We start from the raw sequence: 21,904 nt of genomic DNA on the forward strand, positions 1-21,904 counted from the left end.
GTTGGTTCAAATCCCGGTGTCCCATATGGTCCCCCGTGCCTGCCAGGAGCTATTTCTGAGCAAACAGCCAGGAGTAACCCCTGAGCATCACCAGGTGTGGTCCAAAAAAAAAAAAAAAAAAAGAAGTTGAACACCCCTTCCTCAGCCCTCTTGGCCCCAAATAAACAGGATCTCTGGGATTGGTTCTGTCTGTTCAGGATTAATTCCTAGTGGTGTTCAAGGAACGGTACATGGTGCTGAGGATCTGAACCAGGGTAAGTGGAATGCAAGGTCTTACCCTGGTCTCTTGAGTCCTTGTCTATCCTGTGAATATGTCCATTATCTACCAGCACCCCCAGCTTCAAGGGGGTCTTATCTCTCTGCCTCCAAGCACCCAATACTTGCTGGGCCAGAGCAGATGCCTTCAGATCTGCTGAGTGAAACTATACAACATGAGACCCTCCTCCTCAGCCCCCTTTGGGAATTTGAAGTAGAAAAGGTACTCCAATTTGAACTCAGGGGTAGGGGGCTGGGATTTTTGCACCCAGCAGTGTTCAGGGGGCTACTCCTGGATTGGTACTCAGGGATCACTCCTGGCAGTGCTTGGAGGACCATATGGGATGTAGGGGATCGAACCCGGGTCGGTCATGTATAAAGCAGATCCCATCCCCGCTATGCCACTTTGGCTCCTGGAATCTGTTTATTAAAGCTGGAGGAGGGAGGCTGTTTTGTTCCATTCCTGCTGCCTGCAACATCACTGACACATCCTTCTTCTTTTCTAATTTTTTTTCCTGGAAGCAAAGTATCAGAAATCGGTTGCTTTTGACAACTCACTTCGACTTTTATAAGTCAGCTGGGCAAGAACTTCTCCTCTGGTGGAATCTGCTGGAATCTGGTGCTGCAGGTCTGGGTGAACTGGGGTTCTGTCTTTCTATCTGGGCCCAAGTGACTCCAGCCTCTCTGGTCCTTGGCTGCTCTTCAAGGAGAAGTGGAAGGTCATAATCAGAGCTTTCTGTCCTGGTTAGAATCTCTATATAGCAGTTTTCAGTAGTGGATTGTGCGGCTCTTGGTACAACTCAGTGGCAGCAGATGGGCAGTGAGAAGACCACCCCAACCAGAGTGTTGGGGTGCATGGCAGTGTACAGGCATGGACCCCGTGCATATATATGGTAATGTGCATTTGTGATAGTGCAATGCGATCATGTACACGCATGATCCAATTCACATGTGCTCACACAAGGATTATATGCACATGTGACCCTATGCATGTATGATCTGGCATATATCTGATCCTGTGCATATGTGATCCTATGCACCTGTTATTCTTCTGCTTGCCTGGGATGGTGGGTCAGGCAAGAAAACCCAGGTACAGCAAGACTTTGTAATCGCCAAACAGGAGTTGGCAAGTGAGTTCGGACTGACCTCTTCTTCCTCCATGTAGGGTGCATTTTCTCATGACAACACAGAAATGGAAATAACTATGGGGCTCCCCTAGATCTCCCCTAGGCATCATCTCAGACCATGCCTGAGGCTGCATCGTGATCAAATGTAAATCCAGGAGGCTGTATTGAGAGGCTGGTCTCCCGCTGCACATTGGCACCTACAAAGCTGCTCTGCAATCTGAGGCCAGTTGTAAAGGCGGGTTTTCTACTTTTGGGGTGCTTCACTTGTATAGGCCCCCGATTCTTCACAGTGAGGATATTAGCTTTAGGATTGTGAGGATTCTGGGGGCTTGAGATGGAATGATTAGTTGGTTGGTTGCTGCTTAAACCATGAGTCACTCCTGGTTATACCCACGCTAGTATAAAGTGTTGTTGGTGCTTGGGGCCACCAGAGTTTCATCCAGCAGTGCTCAGGGTTGACTTTGGGGGGCCTGGAACATTCTGGAGAAACTTTGGTAGCCACTTCCCCAGTGGAGCTTGGAGCTTTAAAGTAATCTGTTTGGGCTGGAGAGATAATCTAAGATGCTTGCCTTCTACATGTCTGTCCCCGGTTTGATCCCCACATCCCGTATGGTACCACCAGGCTCCTAGGTGTAGAGTCAGGAGTAACCCCTGAGTATCTCCAGGTGCCCCCCTTCCCCAAATAACTAAGTCACCTGCTCTGCCTTTCAACGCCTCTCATACAGACGTTCAGTAGTGCATTGTACACCCAGCCCTCAGCTCTTTATCCACTCATCTATTATGACATCCTCCCTTTATTTGTTTATTTATTTATTTATTTTTGGTTTTTGGTTTTTGAGTCATACCTGGTGGCACTCAAGGGTTACTCCTGGCTCTATGCTCAGAAATCACTACTGGCAGGCTCAGGGGATCATATGGGATACCAGGATTCGAACCACCGTCATTCTGCATGCAAGGCAAACACACTACCTCCCTGCTATCTATCCAGCCCATCCTCCCTTTATTTTAAGGTTGGGCAAAGATATATTCATGGAGCTGGATAGAAAATTCTTCATTTAGGTCACAGGGCTAGCTGGAGGTTCAAAGCAGGCTAAATCCACTTTAAGACTCTCCTGGGCATTTCTTTACCTCTGTAAAGAAATTTACCCCACGTGCCTGTCTCTTTTAAGCTCCTTACATTAACTGATTCATTGAGCCTATGATTCCTTGAGGTACCTAAGATTATCACCCACCTCCCATTTTATGGGAGAGGAAACAGAGTCACGGGGAAGATTAAGGAGTTTGCTCCAAGTCCCATAGGCCATCAAGTAGTGAGTCTTGGCTGGAAACCCAGGCAGCCTAGCCCGAGATTTTGCCCTTTAAGCCTGTGATTTTCAGCCACCCGCCCTGACCAGCTCTGCCCTGCAGAAATGCTTCATCTTAACTGAGGGTGTTTTTTAATGGTCTCTCCCTGGAGTGCTTCTAATCCGCAGGAGTGGGATGATTGTAAACCATTGCTTCAAACCAGGGTTTCCTAAATGTTAGGGTTCCTTTAGTGCCTGAGAAATTCTTTTTTTTTTTCTATTTTCTTTTTTGTTTTGGGGTCACACCCAGCGGCACTCAGGGGTTACTCCTGGCTTTGTGCTCAGAAGTCGCTCCTGGCATGCACGGGGGACCATATGAGATGCCCGGATTCGATCCACTGCCTGTCCTGGATTGGCTGCGTGCAAGGCTAACACACTACCGCTGAGCTATCTCTCCATCCCTGTGCCTGAGAAATTCTTTTGTGACCCCAGGTATCTAAAACTGGTCTAAACATCAAAACACTGGCTTTTTTTGTTTGTTTGTTTCTGCCACACTTAGTGATGTGATGCCCAGGGCTTACTCTTGGCTCTGCCCTCAGGGATCAAACCAGGAATGGATGCACATGAAGCAAATGCCTTAATTCCTGTGCTCAGTCCCCCCCCCCCTTTTTTTTTTAGCTCCCACATTTGATTATGCAACCCCATTTGGAGTCTCAACTCCTGGTTTCAGAAGCTAGGCATTGTGGGGGAGAGTGGCAAAGATACAAAAGAGGGTTAAGGACCATGTCTTGGCATAGAACTAACACAAGTTTGATCCCATGAATGCAACCCATGTCATCTCCTGGCACAGCTCTGGAGGCCCAAGCACTGCTGGGCATCTCCATAGGTCCCCGAGCACTGCTGAATGTGTCTCTGAATCCTTGAGCACTGTTGAGTGTGTCCCTGAGTCCCTGAGCATTGCCAGCATGACCTGAAGCATCATCGCATCTTTGGCTCATCACTGGCCAGGCTGGGAAACTCCTCCCAGCTTCTGCACATCATTCAGGAATTCCCCACATTCCACCTCAGCAACCCCCCCCCCCCCAAAAAAAAAGACGTTAGGCTTGAAAGCACCCAGAAACACCTCCATTGGCTCCTTTCCACTTGGTGACACATGAATAAAACTGAGTCCTCAGGAAGTTTCACAAAAATAGTTGGGGCTGGATTTGACTCACAGGCTGTGTCCAGACCAAGATCTGACCACCATCTGGCCTCATCCAGAAGGGCCCTTAACTCAAGGAGAAGTTGAGGATGCAAGGATTGTGGTAGTGCAGGTTTCTTTGGGTCGGGGCCAACAGCTGCATAAAAATTCTGCCTTTGAGTCTTTTTTGGGTGCAACCTTTTGTGTTGGTGATGGTGGCTGGCAGGGTCGTGTCTGGTGGGCTTTGGTGAGGTGCAGAGCAAGGAGAGAGGTTTACTTCTCAACTTTGGGGTAACCTTATACACATCTGTCATTCAGAAGCCTCTTGTTCATTACAGTCCTGCTACCTGCCTTTCTCCATGTTGAATTTGTTCTCCGAGTCTTTTCCATGATGTACTTGGCTGGGACTTTGGAAAAGAGGGGTCAGTCCTAAGTGGCACTCATCATTTAGTTTGCAAATTAGAGCACTCTTGGGGCTAAGATCATCTGTTGAACATTTGCTCGATGGTAAGCAACGGGGAACCCCTGGAACAGTGCCTGGGAGAATATGGACTTAGTCACACACATTTGTGGAAGGTTTGAGCAGTTGTAGGTCATAGGTAGTGGAGTTAGGATGGGGAAACAGGCATTCATTTCAGATTCTAAGAAGTGTGCAAGGGGAGGATTTGGGCACTGACCTCATTAGCTCTCATTTCCAGGTGGAAATTGAGACTGTTCTGTTAAGCAGCACGGAGGATTTTCATGATAAATATTTCCAAGTGAAATCTTCAGTTGAAACTTCCCAGAAGCCTCCGAGGGAGCCTGGCTGCTGCTTGCTTTTCAATGAAAGGGAGAGGAAATTCATGACCTAGGTAGAGAATGTGGTTCGCATGCTAAGACCCTGGAAGAAGAAGGGGCTTTTCTGGACAAGCTGGAGGGAAGTTAGATTGGGTGATTTACTTTTCTTGGCTAAGCACAGAGAGACAGACCCTTCCCTCTGATACAACACTCCACCCACCCATCCCCACTTTTTTTTTTTAACTTTGTCAGAAAATTCTTTTCCTTCTAAGTCAACATCAGAGAATGTCCACCTAGGAGGTTGTAAGACTCTGCCTGGATTTTGTAATTGCTTGTTTTGGGTCTTAATTTTATTTTGCACATCTGATGCAATGTTGTGGGCTACATCAATTAGGACACGCTAAAGAAAGAGCCAGTCTGTGTCTCAGACCTTCCAAGTCCTGACTAAGACTTTGGCTGCGTTTGGATTTCCCTTTTACTGATTTATTTATTTAAAGTAATTATTTTTTTTTGGTTTTGTTTTTGGGCCACACCCGGTGGTGCTCAGTGGTTACTCCTGGCTCTGTGCTCAGAAATCGCTCCTCGATTGAGAGACCAATGGGATACTGGGGATTGAACCCACGTCCATCGTGGGTCAGCCGCGTGCCAGGCAAACGCCTTATTGCTGTGCTATCTCACTGGGCCCTGGTTGTTTCTTTTAGAACAGCAGTGTTAATCCTGCAGGAAAAAAAAAAAAGATTCTTTTGCTATGACCAGTCACAGTCAGTTTAGTCGGACAGCAGGGGAGTGCAAAGCCAGAACTTGAGTCTGTCTTGAGGGTTCCACTGCTCAGGAAGGTTGGGGGCGATGGTTCTGGTCTTGGGGACTTGGGTGTCTTAGAGCTAAAACTGTAAATTTCCTGGAGAAGTGGAAAAAGGATCTTCCTGTGGGCAAGAGAATGGACTGGTCCCAGCAGGGACTCCCTCATCTGCTACAACCCAAGTATACTGAGAGACTGCCTTGGCAGTTCAAACAGAACCTGGAGGAAACTGAGTCACAGAGACACTCCAGCAGGGAACATAGCTCCATTTAGTGACTCAGTTTTTGCTCCAGAGCACAAGGCTTCTTCATTGCAGATTTACACACTTGCTTCAAGATAGTGCAGTAATTGTGCTCATGGGGACAGTCTGGGTCTGGGCCTTTTGTTTTTGTTTTTGTTTTTGTTTTTGGGTCACACCTGGCAGTGCTCAGGGGTTCCTCCTGGCTCTACGCTCAGAAATCGCCCCTGGCAGGCTCGGGGGGATCATATGGAATGCCGGGATTTGAAACACCTTCCTTCTGCTTGGAAGGCAGACGCCTTACCTCCAGGCTATCTCTCTGGCCCTATGGGCCATCTTGAAGCACCCCAAACCCCCGCCTTTTATCCTCTCTGAAGACCCTGGCTAACCACCATTTAGGGCACTGACCACCTAGCACCTTCTCTCCTGCAGATCATGCTGCTGCGGACTCCAATTCTGACAGACCCTGCGTGCTAAACTGCCTTTAGCTAATGTGGAAAGAACTGAGTTGGTTTTGGGGATACAGACTTAGAACTTTTCTTGTAGGGTGAAAGGGGAAAGCATTTATTCACAGGAGATGAGTCCACATCTTGGGGAGCAGGTCCTCTGAGAGGAGGGTCCCCTTTCTTTTAAAGTAATGTATTAGGGCCAGAGTGATGAATAGGACAAGGGTAAGGAGTTTACTTTGCATGTAGCTGACCCTAGTTTGAGCCTCATTACTGTGCACAATTCCCCAAGCACAAGTCTGAAGCACAGAGCCAGATGTAAGTGCTGGGGTGTCTCCTCAATCTCCCAGAGAAAGAAGCGACCAAAAAATCAAAGGAGGGGCCAGAGCAACAGTACAAGTACAGCAGGGAGGGCAATTGCCTTGCATGTGGCCAACCCAGGTTCCATCCCTGGTATCCCATTGGGTCCACTAAACCCCCTTAGGAGTGATCCCTGAGTGCAGAAATAGGACTAACCCCTGACCACTGATGGGTGTGACCCAAAAACAAAACAAAAACAAAAAAAAAAAAAAAAAGGAAAAAACTGTACTGATCCAATTAGTACCTGAAGAAATAGTGTCCCCTAGAATTGCCCCATCATGGGGATTGTTCCCAAGAGGACAGGCGAGAGATGGTTTTCTTTTGGAGACATTCCTCTTTTTGACCTGGTGAAGGGCTGTGAAAAGCAGTCATAATGTCAGGGTTGGGGATGGGTTTCTAGCACTCAATGAGGAGCATTCATGGAGGGGACCTACCATCTAATGATCCATGTGCTTGCAGTAGGATCATGTTATAGGGACTCTGATCACTTTGAGTTTGTTCTTTGCTTGAGTTCTTGTGTGGCTTCATTGCCAGTGAAAGAAGCTTCCAGAATTATTTCTTTTCAGCTGGGTGGCCCAGGCAGAACTAAGACTTGAGATTACTAGTGATGGGAGTCAGTGTGGAGGTACAGATTGAGGTGCTGAGATGGCACCAGTGTGGACACAGTAGCAGAGGGACAGGTGAAGGAAAGGGAGAGAACAGGGCCGGACTGGGAGACCCACAGTTGAAGAAGGCACAGAGCAAAGACACAAACACAAACACACCATCAGCATCCCTCACATTACTCAAGGTGCTTTCTTATCTTGCATCTGCCTTCCGGTTTTGAAGCTCTGTAATTTATCTCCCTTTGAAGGGAGCTACCTCCAGGGAAGGTGAGGTTGGAGAGCAAGAAGGGTTCAGAGCACTATCCCTAGAGCCAGCCCAGCAGATTCCAGTCCCAGCACTACTCTCTGCTGTCACAGTTCTTGAGCAAGATTCATAATCCGTCTGTGCTTTCGTTTCTTCATCTTTTTTTAAACTTTATTTATTTATTTATTTATTTATTTATTTATTTATTTATTTATTTATTTATTTATTTATTTATTTATTTATTTATTGGTTTTGGGCCACACTCAGAGGTGCTCAGAGGTCACTCCTGGCTCTGCACTCAGAAATCACCCCTGGTAGGCTGGGGGCCCATATGAAATGCCAGGAATCAAACTGGGTCCCTCCCAGGTCAGCTGCATGCAAGGCAAATGCCTTACCACTGTGCTATCTCTCTGGCCCCTGGTTTTTGTTTTTGTTTTTTTCTTCTTAAAGTGGGAGTCAGGCGAGTGATTGCCACAGAGGCTGCTGTTGGCTTTGAAGGAGATAAAGCTCATATGTTGCCACCATTAAGACAGCTGGCTGGGCAGGGTTAGGGCTGGGGTTACTGCTGCGCTTGCACAAGGGCTCAGTGTTACAGGCCATTTCTCCCAGAAAGGAATGTTCTCTCTCAGCTGAAGAGTTCCAGCCATTCTGCAGAGGTGATAGACATGTCTCCATCTGGGACTTTTGGCATTGATCCTTTTTATTACTTTCAGAAAAGAATGAAAGATTCTGGTTTCTGAGGCTGGAGCTATAACAAAATGGGTAGGGCATTTGCCTTGCACGAGGCCGACCTGGGTTTGATCCCTGGCATCCCATATGGTCCCCTGAGCCTGCCAGGAGGATTTCTGAAGTGCAGAGCCAGGAGTAACCCCTGAGTGCCACCAGGTGTGGTTCAAAACAACAAAACACAAAAAGGTCCTGGTTTCTTCATCTGGGAAGATGACTATAGCTTCTAAGTCCTGCTCATAAATTCTGCTTAAACATGAGTGAAGTGTGAGAGGAAAAGTTTCTCTGTATGAGAAAAACTGCGGGGCTCCACTGTGCGCAAATGCTAGCTATTAAGCCTGTTCTGGCTGGTGCTTCTTAGGGTGCAGCTGTTACAGGGGGCTTGTAGACTTTAAATCTTAGAAAGACGGGGGTGGGGGGCGCAAACCTATGGATGCTGCCAGATAATGGACATTTATTGTTGCTTTGTGAAAGTTGTGGAGAGAAGTGGCTTGAAAAGCCACAGCAGGGGCCGGGCGGTGGCGCTAAAGGTAAGGTGCCTGCCTTGACTGCGCTAGCCTCGGACGGACCGCTGTTCGATCCCCCGGCGTCCCATATGGTCCCCCAAGCCAGGAGCGACTTCTGAGCGCATAGCCAGGAGTAACCCCTGAGCGTCACCGGGTGTGGCCCAAAAACCAAAAACCAAAAAAAAAAAAAAAGAAAAGCCACAGCAATCTCACGTGAGACCATGAGTCTAACCCCTGGTACTGTAACTTTCTGCCTCCATCATCCTGTGTTACTCTCCCTAGTATTGTGCGATAGTTGGGGTCCTCATCCATACTTGGCTGTGGTGGGCCAGAAGTTGCCCCTTTTGTTGTGATACTGGGAGCAGAAGGGATGTGATTGATCTGCTCAGTACATGCAGGCAGGATCTGGGATCAAACTCCGGACCTCAAGGCAGGCGCTCTGCCACTGAGCTAAGAGGCGAGCTCCTTTTTTTTTTTTCTCCCTTCAATTGTCTAAATTTGTTGTTGGTTTTGGGCCACACCCTGTGGTACTCAAGGCTTACTCATGACTCTGTGATTGGGGACACTAGTGGTGGTGTTTGGGGGACTTACAAGATGTTAGGGATCATGTATTTCTGGGTTCCTCTGATCCCTGCACCTCCCGTTCTACCCCAACCCTAACCAACAGCCCAGGGCTAGAGTCCATGAGGATGGAGTGGTTGGAATGTCTGTTCAGTCTCCTGAAATCCCTACATTGGGGCCTTAGTAGACCAGGCCCAGATGGGACTGTTGTAGGACCTTGAGCGGGGCTCCAAGGAGATTCAGTCCCAGCTGCAGAATGGGAAGAGTCAAGTTGGGTAGTTGTGAGGATTCACCGTGTTTATGGCTCATTCCCCGGGGTGGCACCTTGTCTAATGACAAAGGGCACATAGGACACCTCTCTCTCAGATGAGCCCTGCCCCTGGGTGCCTGCTCTCTGCCATGTTCTGAAACTCTCATGTTGGGAATGAGCTTCTGGCTGTGTCTCTAGAAGCTCCCATCTCTTCCTCTTCTCACTCTTTTCTTTATTTCTTAGTTTTTTTTATTTGGGAGGTTTGGGTGAGCAGACCCAGCAGTGCTCAGGGCTTACTTCTCACACTCTGCTCAATGCTCTCACTTCTGGAGGACTTCAGGGGGCTGAGATTGAGCCCCAGAGCAGCGGCAGCAAAGCAAACAGCTCCTCTTGTACCGTCTCTTGGTCCTGGCTCTCTTCTACTTATTGCTTATTCCAGAGTCCAAAGACCTTGGTTAAAAGAGAGGCTCGGGCCCGGAAAGATAGCACAATGGTGTTTGCCTTGCAAGCAGCTGATCCAGGAACCAAAGGTGGTTGGTTCGAATCCTGGTGTCCCATATGGTCCCCCGTGCCTGCCAGGAGCTATTTCTGAGCAGACAGCCAGGAGGAACCCCTGAGCACAGCCGGGTGTGGCCCAAAAACCAAAAAAAAAAAAAAAAAAAAAAAAAGAGAGAGGCTCATTTAGTATGCAAAAGAATTGGTTTCCAGTGGAAGGAACTGTCTGTATATTTAGAAATAACTTATGGAGCTGGAGTGATAGACAGTGGTAAGGAATTTGCCTACATGCAGCCAACCTGGGACAGACCCAAGTTCAATCTCTGGCATCCCACATAGTCCCCCGAGCCTGCCAGGAGTGATTACTGAGCACAGAGCCAGGAGTAACCCCTGAGCGCCGCCAGGTGTGACCCAATTCCCTCTCCCCTCCAAAGAAAGAAATAACTTATTAGATGGTTCTTGGAGCATATCACCTCGAGTCTCAGAATCTGGGGCACTTTGGTGTTTGGGGGTGCGGTCACTTTGCACATTAACTGCATAGACTTTGCCACTCATGTCACCACACAGGTAATATAACTGAAATATAATAAAAAAAATTAACAGGAATGATACCAGATATGAATATGGGTTTCTCTCCCTCTCTGATGTATAACTTTTCTAGAGTCACTTTATTCACAGAGAATGATAAAACAGTGAGTACTAATAATTTATGTAGTCAAAGAAATATTAAGCGTTTTTAATCATAGACTTTGCCACTCATATCATCACACAGATAATACAATCTGAAGTGTAATAAAATTTTTTTAACAGAAAAGATACCAGGGGGCCGGGCGGTGGCGCTAAAGGTAAGGTGCCTGCCTTGCCTGCGCTAGCCTAGGACGGACCATGGTTCGATCCCCCGGTGTCCCATATGGTCCCCCAAGCCAGGAGCAACTTCTGAGCGCATAGCCAGGAGTAACCCCTGAGCGTTACCGGGTGTGGCCCAAAAACCAAAAAAAAAAAAAAAAAAAAAAGAAAAGATACCAGATGTGAATATGGGTTTCTCTCCCTCTCTGAATGTAGAACTTTCCTAGAGTCACTTTATACACAGAGAATGATAAAACAGCGAGCACTAATAATTTATATAGACAAAGAAATCTTAAGCGTTTCAAACTCCAAAAAGTAATCTAATACCCACCAAAGAGCATGTCAAAGCTAAAATAACTAGTGGCCCCTCAAAGGATCCAGGTGAAGGAGATCTCTAGGGATTTCCTCCCTCTTGGGGGTGTGCCCTGTGCCTCAGTTTCTCCATTTCATTGCATGGAGACCAAGAAGCTCTTGAAGATCTGTCTTGGTTAGACATTTTGTGTGTGTGTGTGTGTGTGTGTGTGTGTGTGTGTGTGTGTGTGTGTGTGTGTGTGTGTGTGTGTGTGTGGTTTTTGGGTCACACCCGGCAGTGCTCAGGGGTTTTTCCTGGCTCCGTGCTCAGAAATTGCTCCTGGCATGCACAGGGGACCATATGGAATGCCGGGATTCGAACCGATGACCTTCTGCATGAAAGGTAAACACCTTACCTCCATGCTATCTCTCCGGCCCTTGGTTAGACATTTGTGAGTTAAAAAATGGCATAGAGTGAGCTTCGACCAGTATGTGGGGGAACTGCTATCACGGGTTTGCCTCCCTCCCACCTCCCCAACTCTCTTTCCGGTGCTCGCTATCTCCCTTCCCTTCTCTCTCTGAAAGATTCCACTCAGCAGATTCACCTCTTCCAAGAAGAGTCTCTGAGATCTCCCATTTCTTTTTTGGGGATTGGGAGCCAGAGAGCGGCCTGGGAGCAGACCACAGGGGCCCCACCTGTGCACCCTCTGTATGTGGCTGAGTGGGCTTCAAACTGGGCTGACTCGGGGTATATTCATATATCATGGATGACTTGTGAAGGTTGTGTGCAAACCAAGTCTTTTTTTGTTTTGTTTTTGGGCCACGCCTGGTGGTGCTCAGGAATTATTCCTGGCAAGTTCTAGGAGACCTATGGGATGCTGGGGATCGAACCCAGGTCAGCTGCATACAAGGCAAATGCCTTCCCTATGTGTTATTGCTCCAGCCTCATGAAATCTTTTTGTTTGTTTGTTTATTTTGGGGAATCACACCTGGCGGCAATCAGGGGTTCCTCCTGGTTCTGTGCTTAGAAAGCACCCCTGGCAGCCTTGGGGGAACATATGGGATGCCAGGATTCCAACCACAGTCTCCTGGGATGGTCGCATGCAAGGCATTTGCCCTACTGCTGTGCTACCTCTCCAGCCACTGGAATTTTTTTTTTAAATTATCACAGCAAATTTCATGTCTTTATTCTGAGTACCAACCCTCCCTAGTTTGCAGATGGGCAAGTTCAGACATGGGGTGCTGTGACTTGATCCCCTTTCGGTTCACAGGCCCCCACCGTGGAGGCGTGAAGGCATATGGAACCTGAGTCTTGGGGGAAGTGTCCTTTACTGCTCTCTCTAGGCCTGAGAAGCTGTGAAGCCAAGTTGATGCATCTCGCCTGCTTGGCTCTGTGTTGTAAAAATGTCACTGGCTGGTGCCCAGAGAGTAGAAAACACAGGGACACATATGGGCCACATGGCAGCTGGAACACCTGAATGAGTCTTTGAGTTTGCTGTTTGCCGTTGATCTGGTGACCCTTATCACACATATGTCAAATATCTGTATTTTATTTTATTTTTCTATTTTGGGGGCCATATCTAGGGGTACTCAGGGGTGGCTCTTGGTTTTGTGCTCAAATGTTACTCCAAGTGGTGCTCAGAGACTGTATATATAGTGCTGGGTTGACTGTGTGCAGGGCGGGCGCCTTATCCTCTGTTCCCTCTCTCTGTCCTGATACCTAGATTTTTCTCATCACAGAAACTAGTCCCGTTTGTCATAATCTCTTGATCCTGATTAGCAGCTCATCTTGAGAAATGACAGGCCATTTGGTTCTGGGACTCTTCTTCATAGGAGGATTCCAGCACATTCTCTAGTTCACTTATTTTTGCTCTCTGAGATCAAGTGTGTCTTGAACCTTCAGTAACTTTAAAGTCCAGGGCCAGAGAGATGGTCCAGGGCATAAGACACTTGCCTTGTTCATCCCACAAAACTTTCTTTTGCATTCAGCGACATCAGATATGGCCTCTGGAGCACTCCCAAGTGTGGTGCCCAAGGATAAACTTAAAAAAATAGAAAACAATATTAAAGCCTTTTTTTTTTTTTTTTTTTTGATACTTTCCCTGACTCTCACTTCTTGTGTCTTACAGGTGCTTACATCATGCCGGGCCTTCCTTTTGACAGCTCGAATTCCCACCAAGGTAAGAGAGAATCCTGTCTGTCTGTCTGTCTGTCTGTCTGTCTGTCTGTCTGTCTGTCTGTCTGTCCGTCCACACATGCTTTTCTCCTCACTCTTGAGACTGCTCAAACATGGGGATTTGGTCTTTTTTTTTTTTCTTTTTTTTTTTCTTTTCCTTTTGGGTTGCTCACAGGCATCCAGGAAACTATAAAGGGAGAAGTTGCTTTTTCATATCTCAGAGTCATGGGTTCAATTTATTGAATGGATTGAATTTATTGATTCAGAAATTTATTTTTGTCTCTGCTGAACCATGGTTTCTGCTGTCTCCAAACTCTGACCTCCTTTCCTCTGAGCCAATCCTGGCAGATTGTTCTAAGACTCTGATGTGAGGGAAATAACCCAGAACTTTCAGGACTGCTATGTTCCAAAAGCCCTAGTCTGACCTTCCCACACAGTCTTCAAAACTCACCTGGTGTCTCTTTAGTCTTTGAAGGGTTTTGTTTATCATTTTCCTCAGACTACCTTCACCTTGTGGCCCTGTTTAAAATTTGAACAACTTACCCATGACTTAGGTAGAATAATTGCTTCTAGCTTATACAACGAAAAGATGTGAGCCAGTTTTATAGGCTGTGGATTTAGCTATAACAAGAAGTTAGGATCCACCTCCACCCCCCAAAAGATGGCAGTTAAGTATACTTATTGTATATTGATTTAGTAAATAAGATGGATTTGGTAGTAAATAAACATAAGAAACCGGTGATGTGGTAAGAAAACAGGATAGAGCTAAGGTTCATGTCTTCTGTCAATCACTGACAGAAGGGGACAAGAGGAAGGAAGAGGAAAGGAAAGGAAGGGAGAGAGGAATGGTCTGGAGGAAAGGGAAGGAGAGACTGAAGGAGAGGAGGAGAGGTAGTTTGGAAAACTCAATGTTGACTTGTCTAAAGATTCACAAGCACTGGGAGAAGGGTCATTCTCTCCTGTGCTGGGATGACTCTCTCCTGTGTTCCCATGTTTGCTGCTTCTACTAAACCAAACTGCCCTGATTTGCTCATACCCACACAAGGGCTAGAATTTGGAAGAGATTTTTCCAGGTCCTGGGCCATGGCATTTGGGTTGAATGTTACTCGCTCATCTTCTGTAGCCTTTCTTCTTTTTTTTTTTTTTTTTTTTTTTTTGGTTTTTGGGCCACACCCTGTGACGCTCAGGGGTTACTCCTGGCTATGCGCTCAGAAGTTGCTCCTGGCTTCTTGGGGGACCATATGGAACGCCGGGGGATCGAACCGCGGTCCGTCCTAGGCTAGCGCAGGCAAGGCAGGCACCTTACCTCCAGCGCCACCGCCCGGCCCCATGTAGCCTTTCTTCTTAAATCCAACCTTGAGCCACCATTTCGCAAATGCTGCTTATAGGTTACCGCTGAGCTGGGAGAAGTGATTTTGGATTGCAGTCCAGTGCTTTGCAGGCTTCCTTTGCACATTGTGAAACTAAGCACCCCCTTTCTCTGGTCAGCAGACACTTCTGGTACTTGCCAGTTTTTATTTATTTATTTATTTTTGCTCATTTTAACTTTTTGTTTTTTTGGACCATGCCTAATGATGCCCAAAGGTTATTACTCCTGTTTCTGCACACAGAAATTACTCCCGGTGGTGTTCAGGGGATTATATGGGATGACTGGGATCGAACCTGGGTCAACTCTATGCTAGGCTAACACCCTCCCCACTGTACTGTCACTCCAGCTCCTACCATTTTTTTTTCTGAGCAAGCAACTATTGACTTTGATTATATTTCTTTAAGAAACAAGACTGTTGGTCTTCATCCCTTTTGAAATAATAGAAAAATATAGGTGTTTTTCTACAGGCTATAATAAATGAGATCAATTATTGTATAATTGGTGTTAGACCAAATTGCCGATACATTAAAAGACCCAAGGGCAGAATAAAAGGGAATGAATTAACCATGGTACAACTGGCAGAAGCGATTTCCTAGGACGTGAGTAAATAACCAAGAAGCCTGTTGACTTGAATGAATGAATGAATGAATGAATGCAGCAGAAAAATGAATGTACGTTCTTGCTGCCAGATCACCTTCCTGCTTCCTGCTGGCTGATTTTCCCTCTCCTGCCTTAATCCAGGCTTGTAACATTGTCTGTGTCATGTGTGTCATGGGTCACATGTGCCTGGGTCAGGCATTTGGACTTGGGCTTTTATTGGAGAGATGTTCCTAGTAGAGCCAGGCAGACTTTCTTTCAGAATGATCTGTGGGCAGGTGTTCTGCTTTGAGAGTGGCTGGGTTTACTCTACCACAAGGCCTCATGCACTGTGACAATTTTACTGAAACTGGATAAAAGATTGAAGAAGGAAGAATGACTTGTGGCCTTTTGTCCAGAAATTAGAGAAGAGGGACTAGAGTGATAGCACAGTGGGGAGTGGCTGACCTGGGTTCTATCCCTGGCATCCCATATGCCTGCCAGGAGTAATTTCTGAGTACAGAGTCAGGAGTAACCCCTGAGTACCACCAGTTGTGACCCCAAAACAACAACAAAAAAAAAAAACAAGAAGGAAGGAAGGAAAGGAGGGAGGGAGGGAGGGAGGGAAGAAGGAAGGAAGGAAGGAAGGAAGGAAGGAAGGAAGGAAGGAAGGAAAAGAGACTAGAATATTTTGAAGAACAGGAAATACCTGGTTACATAACAGGCAAGGACGGGGCATGTATAATTATAATTATTCTGGTTATTGGGGACTATGTTAAAGGAGTGGGAAATTAGTCTAGTATTTTTGGAGGTGCCAGGTGCTAAGGGGTTCACATGCAAAGCATGTTCTGTCTAAAGTACCACTGAACTCCATGCCTGGCCCTGGGGACATGAGCTATTGAAATAGGAAATAAATAATTCATTTACTTTCATGTAGAGAAGGTCAACTTTTTATTTCACTATGGATAATTTACTTAAGCTCTGTTTCAGCTAAATTCTCTTTCTCTCCTCTCTTTCCCTCACCCCCAAACCCCAGCTCTGTTCTGAGGCTCAATTGGGGTCAGCTGCAGGCCAGGGCAGTGCTGAAACCCCTATACTATCCCCCAGGCCCCATATTGTACTTTTCCGAACGAGACTTTAAAATTCTCATTTTAAGTAAAATCAGGAAAGAGTGTGTGCAAGGGTGAATCTATATGATAATAGCGTACCCCAAAGAGGAAAATGTTTGCAGGGAAGGGGAAAGTAACCTTGTCTTTATTGTGGTGTGACTTTCTCAAGCAAAACCTTGAAAGAAAAATGTATAGTTAATGGTTATTTCACACATTCATTTCTCAGTGAACACAAACTGGAATCCAAACATCAACATCTTCCTATTTTGTTTGTCCCTGGACGACAATTTGAAAGCCTCCATGTATTTTTTGTCAACCCTCCTTGTATTTTTTTTGAAATCTGACCTATCAAGGCCAAATCTTTCTACATGAGGAGGTAAAAGCAGTGGATGGAAACCGTCCAGGGTGAGGTTGGCTCTCTGTGCTTTGACCTTGAGCGACTGGTTTAAAAGCCTCATCCATGTCTTTGTTCTCCCCGTTTTTCTCCATTGCAGCTCGAGTCGACCTTCAGCTACTTGGAGATTCATGGCGTGACCTGCCACAAGCCAACTCAGGTGAGTGGATGACCGAGACCACAAGTCTTGGTCTCACAGCAAGGCCAGAGTTGCTAGAAGTTCTCAGAGCATGAAGACCCACTTTTGTTTGCCTGTTCTAAGTTTCTCTAAGTTATAGAGGAGAACACAGCGGGCAGATTTGTGAAGGTTTTCATCTGACAGGGTTGGTTGAGGTCAGAAGTTGGTTTACATAAGGAGAGGTCGTTTGCATCACTTACTCCTAGAAAGATGAATGAGCTGTGACCTGGTTGCAGAATTAAGTGAGGAGTATTCCTTAATGATTCCAAGTATTATTAGCACTGGTATTTTAGAGCCATGCTGTAGTGCTATGAAGGGCTTTTAGATCTTGAGACTTTTTTGGGGGGGTATTAATAAGATGTTCTTTTGAAGGGGAAGTTGGACCGTACCTGGCTATATTCTTGGCTTACTCCTGGCTCTGCACTCAGAGGGAATTTGGGGGATCCTATGGGATACTTTGTTTGGCCTTTTGCAAGGCAAGTATCCCACATACTGGACTGTCACTCTGGCCTAAAATAAGACATTTTCAAAGCCAGCCTTAGTGAGCTGTAAGTAACACACAGTTAAGGTATAGTTTGATCAGGTTTTTGTTTTTTTTTTTCCCTTTGGGTCACACCTGGTGTTGCTCAGGGTTTACTCCTGGCTCTGTACTCAGGAATCATTCCTGGCAGGGTTGGAGGACCATATGGGATGCCGAGGCTTTAACCCCAGTCAGACGCCCGTTAGGCAAATGCTCTCTTTGCTGTGTTACTGCTCCTGTCCCCAGTTTGGTCAGTTCTGATATATACAAGTCCATTGCATAATCCATGTATGGAGAGCTTCTTATATTATGCATCCAAGGAATATATATATATATTTCCAAGGCTCACTCTTATCTAGAGCTCCCAGCAGGCATCTCTTTCTATGGCATGGCTAGCACGTTATAAAGTTCTGTATAAATAGAGTCATCCTATGTGTGTGTTCCAGGGTCTGCCTTGCAGTCTCCACATGATCCTTTTGAGATTGATTAATTTTGCTCCATGTCTCAATACTGTGTACTTCCTTATGACCGGTGAACTTTTGTCACTTAGCTTTGTTACGGTTTGGTGATCCAGCCTGGAGGTGGCTGTTTGGGCTGTTTCCAGGTTTGGGCTATGCCTAGTCAAATTGCTCTGAACAATTCTGTACACATCTGTGACTGCACACTGGCTTTCGTTTCCTGTAGGTAAACAGGGCTGCATGGAACGGGACCTCCACACTGTTCCACAGTGCTGGTCTTGGTTCATGCTGTTACTAGTAGTATTTGACAGTTCTGCTTCTACCCCAGCACTGTTACACTGGTTTGGTGCCTTCAGTTTAGCTCAGAGCTGCAGAGAGAGCACAGGGGTGAGTGAAGGTGCTTTGCCTTGTATGCAGCAGACCCTGCTTCCATCCATAGTACCTCAGGAGTCACTCCTGAGTATACAGCAAAAAATAACCTTCCTGGGGCCGGAGAGATAGCATGGAGGTAGGGCATTTGTCTTGCATGTAGAAAAATGGTGGTTCGAATCCTGACATCACATATGGTCCCTGGAACCTGCCAGGAGCGATTTCTGAACATTGAGCCAGGAGTCACCCCTGAGCACTGCTGGGCGTGACCCAAAAACAAAACAAAAAACAAACAAACAAAAGCAAAACAAACCTTCCTGAACACCACTGGCTGTGGCCCAAATCACTCTTCCCCTAAATAAGTGAATAAGCAAATGTGTCTTGGTTATTCTAGGAAGGACATACAGCACTTGTCGTCCCCCTCCCCCCCATATCTGGCAGTGCTCAGGAGTTACTCCTGGCTCTGCATTCAGAAATCACTTCTGGCTGGCTTAGGGACCACATGGGTTGCCGGGGATCGAACCTGGGAATCGTCCCAGGTTGGCTGCATGCAAGGCAAAAGTCCTACCACTGTACTATTGCTCCAGGCCCCTATTTTACATTCTTTATCATGCCTATCAGAGAACACATAATTTCGTTTTCATGCTATTTTGTTTGTTGGATGGACTTCCGCTTAATCCATGTTTACAGGATGTTCTATGTTTCCTACATGTTTTAGGTTATGTACTTTGCTCTGTGATCTATGAGGCAGTTTTTGTACGTATAGCTGTATGTGACCCATAAGAACAATGACGTTTTTCTTTATCTTCCTTTTTTTGCATGCCTAACAGAGCCATGTGTTATGGTATTATTTGTTTGAGACGGTTTCCTCCCTGTACTGGCTTTCACTTTTGTTGAAGATCATTTGTTCATGTATATAATGGCTTGTTTCTGCACTATGTCCCTTTTGTGTCTTTGTCTTCATACTGCTGTCATACTATCATGATTTCTATAGCTTTAAGTTGGCTTTATTTGTAAGACTTGAAATCACATCATCAACACTGCTTTTTCTCTTTCAATGTTGTTGAAGTTTCTCTAGCTTCTATCATGCCATAAGAATTTTAGAATTAGTTGTTTTTTTTGTTTTGTTTTGTTTTGTTTTTGGGCCATACCTGGTGATACTCAGGGGTTACTCCTGGCTATGTGCTCAGAAATCACTCCTGGCTTGGGGGACCATATGGGACACCGGAGTTTATTCTAGGTTAGCTTGTGTTAGGCCCTACCACTTGCACCATCGCTCCAGCCCCAGAATTAGTTGAAAGTTTGATTAGAGTTATATTGAATTTATAAATCAATTTGTATAGAAGTGATGCTTTTATAATATAGACTCTTTTTTTTTTGGTTTTTGGGCCACACCCAGCGGTGCTCAGGGGTTACTCCTGGCTGTCTGCTCAAAAATAGCTCCTGGCAGGCACGGGGGACCATATGGGACACCTGGATTCGAGCCAACCATCTTAGGTCCTGGATCAGCTGCTTGCAAGGCAAACGCCGCTGTGCTATCTCTCTGGGCCCCAGTGTTTTGATTTCTATTTGTTCCTTGTCGATGTTGAGAAATGTAGTGATGGGCTGGAGCAATAGTACAGTGGTAGGGTGTTTGAAACACGACTGTGGACGGACCTGGGCTCTATCCCTGGCGTCCCATATGGTCACCCAAGCCAAAATTGAGTTCTGAGAGAGAGAGAGAGAGAGAGAGAGACAGACAGACAGACAGACAGACAGACACACAGAGAGAGAGATCAAACTAGATGATTTTTTTTTTTTTTAGTCACACCCAGCAGCGCTCAGGGGTTACTCCTGGCTCTAGGCTCAGGGGATCATATTGGTTGCCAGGATTTGAACCACCATTCTTCTGCATGCAAGGTAAATGTCCTACCTCCATGCTATCTCTCTGGCCCTAATTTTGTTGTTTTTGAGTAAGAAATTTTACTTATTGGAGTCATAGAAGAGGAGCAGAGCACTTGTCTCACACATTGCTGACCCGGGCTTGATTCCCGGCACCCCATATGGTCCTTTGAGTTTTGTCACAAGTAATTCCTGAATGAGAGCCAAGAGAAAACACTCAGTACCTCTGGTGTGGGTCCAATAAAAATTTAAAAAGTGGCCTTTTCAACTATCACTCTGACCTCTAGCTATTTGGGTTTTTTTCTTCAATCTTTTTTGTTGTTAAGGAGGCCCTCTATTTTTTTAGAAAAGTTTGCATATTGATTTTTCTGAATTCACCAGTGAACGTATGTGCATCTGAAGTGTGTCCTTTGAAAGATTTTTAAACTCTAATTGTTTCTATGACATATAGATTCACTCAGTGTTTCTTTTGGAGTGAATCTGTATTTAGAAGAAAAGAAAAGAAAAGAAAAGAAAGGAAAAGGAAAGAAAATGTATTTTGTTTAATTTCCAGTCCTAGAATTCATGATATAATATTGTTTATAATGGCTGCTTATAATTCTTTAAATTGCAGTAGAATTTTGATCCTGAGAGTGATTATCTTCTTTTTTATTCCTTTGCTTAGAAGTTTGTCCTGTCATTGATCTTCTCAATCAGCCTTCATTTTTGGTTTTATGGATTTTATTGTTCATATTTGGTTTTGTGTGTTGATGGCTTTGTCTTGATTTTCTCCATTGGTAATTCGTACTCTGCTTTTTACTGGTATTTCCTTTCTTCTTCTGTTGACTGTAGCTTCTTCAAAACCATGAAAGAGAACGTGTGTTTGCTTTTACACGCACATGTGTGTTATGTGTGTGGTTTGTTGATAATATTTCTCAAGAAAATTGTCAAAATTGTCATTTTTATGCTCCTCGAGATTGTACACACATCCTTGGAACGCTTCCAGGATTCATCTTAGTGTAATGTTTGATCCTATGTGTTTATTATTCTCCTGAAACTGGAGTTTGGAAGAAAAATCATAGTTCCATATGTTTGCCCAAATGGGCAGACATATGCAGGAGTGACTGATAATGCCCGACACTGTCGCCAGAACATTCTCGATGGTCTCAGTTTGGGCATGTTTGTGTTTATGGTTGCGGGTTGGGATGGAAGCAGAAGGCAGCTACTGGACAGGGGATGCCAACTCATATTAAAAATATGCCAGGACTGAGTATTTGACGAGGCGAAAGGCTGTTGACACAGCAAGACTAATTTGTCTTTGTGACTGCTAGAATTGGTCTGGCGACACTTTGGTTTTCTGGTCCTTCTCGTGTCTTGCATTCTCAGGAGCTGGGCTAAGCCCATTATGGTCCCATGGCCCTGCTCGGTCTCTGTCAGACCCAGAGTGGGATCTGCATATCAGTCACTTTGCCCTTGGCCTGTGGGTCGGACCCTGCAGATGAAATGAATGTGGAGCAGGGGCTGTGTTTGTACAAAGGCACATTGCGGGTGCTGTGACCCCAGCAAGGGAATTCAAAATGAGAAGTTTGGGGGTAGTCTAGAACACTCTTTAAAAGTGCACTGATATCAGCAATGCTCTGTTCCTTGTCATATAACTCCCACTCTCCTTCCATCCCTGCCCCAACCAGACAGTTTCAATTTGGTAGGTTTGGGAGGTGAGATTTGTGTATTTCTCAAATGCACCATTTGATACTGCTGTTCTCAAGATTGAAAATTACTCAGATGTCTCTGTCTATCTGTTTGTCTGTCTCTCCTCACATTTGGAGTTGAGGGCTTACTCCTAGTAAGACTTGGGGCATCATATATGGTACCAGAGATAGAATTAGGGTTGGCTACATGCAAGCCA

The 21,904-nt window shown here is 45.7% G+C and overlaps 1 protein-coding gene across 2 annotated transcripts in view; it reads left to right on the forward strand.

The window, feature by feature from the left end:
- Nucleotides 1-21,904, forward strand: part of CARMIL1 (capping protein regulator and myosin 1 linker 1) — a 343,844-nt gene that overhangs the window by 114,603 nt on the left and 207,337 nt on the right. For both annotated transcript variants that reach the window (XM_049764942.1, XM_049764943.1), the window contains exons 3-4: nucleotides 13,119-13,169; nucleotides 16,714-16,773. In XM_049764942.1, coding sequence (XP_049620899.1) covers nucleotides 13,119-13,169; nucleotides 16,714-16,773 — 111 coding nt within the window. The remainder of the gene's footprint in view (nucleotides 1-13,118; nucleotides 13,170-16,713; nucleotides 16,774-21,904) is intronic.

This window comes from Suncus etruscus, chromosome 18 (assembly GCF_024139225.1).
Source record: "Suncus etruscus isolate mSunEtr1 chromosome 18, mSunEtr1.pri.cur, whole genome shotgun sequence".
Classification (NCBI taxonomy): Eukaryota; Metazoa; Chordata; class Mammalia; order Eulipotyphla; family Soricidae; genus Suncus; species Suncus etruscus.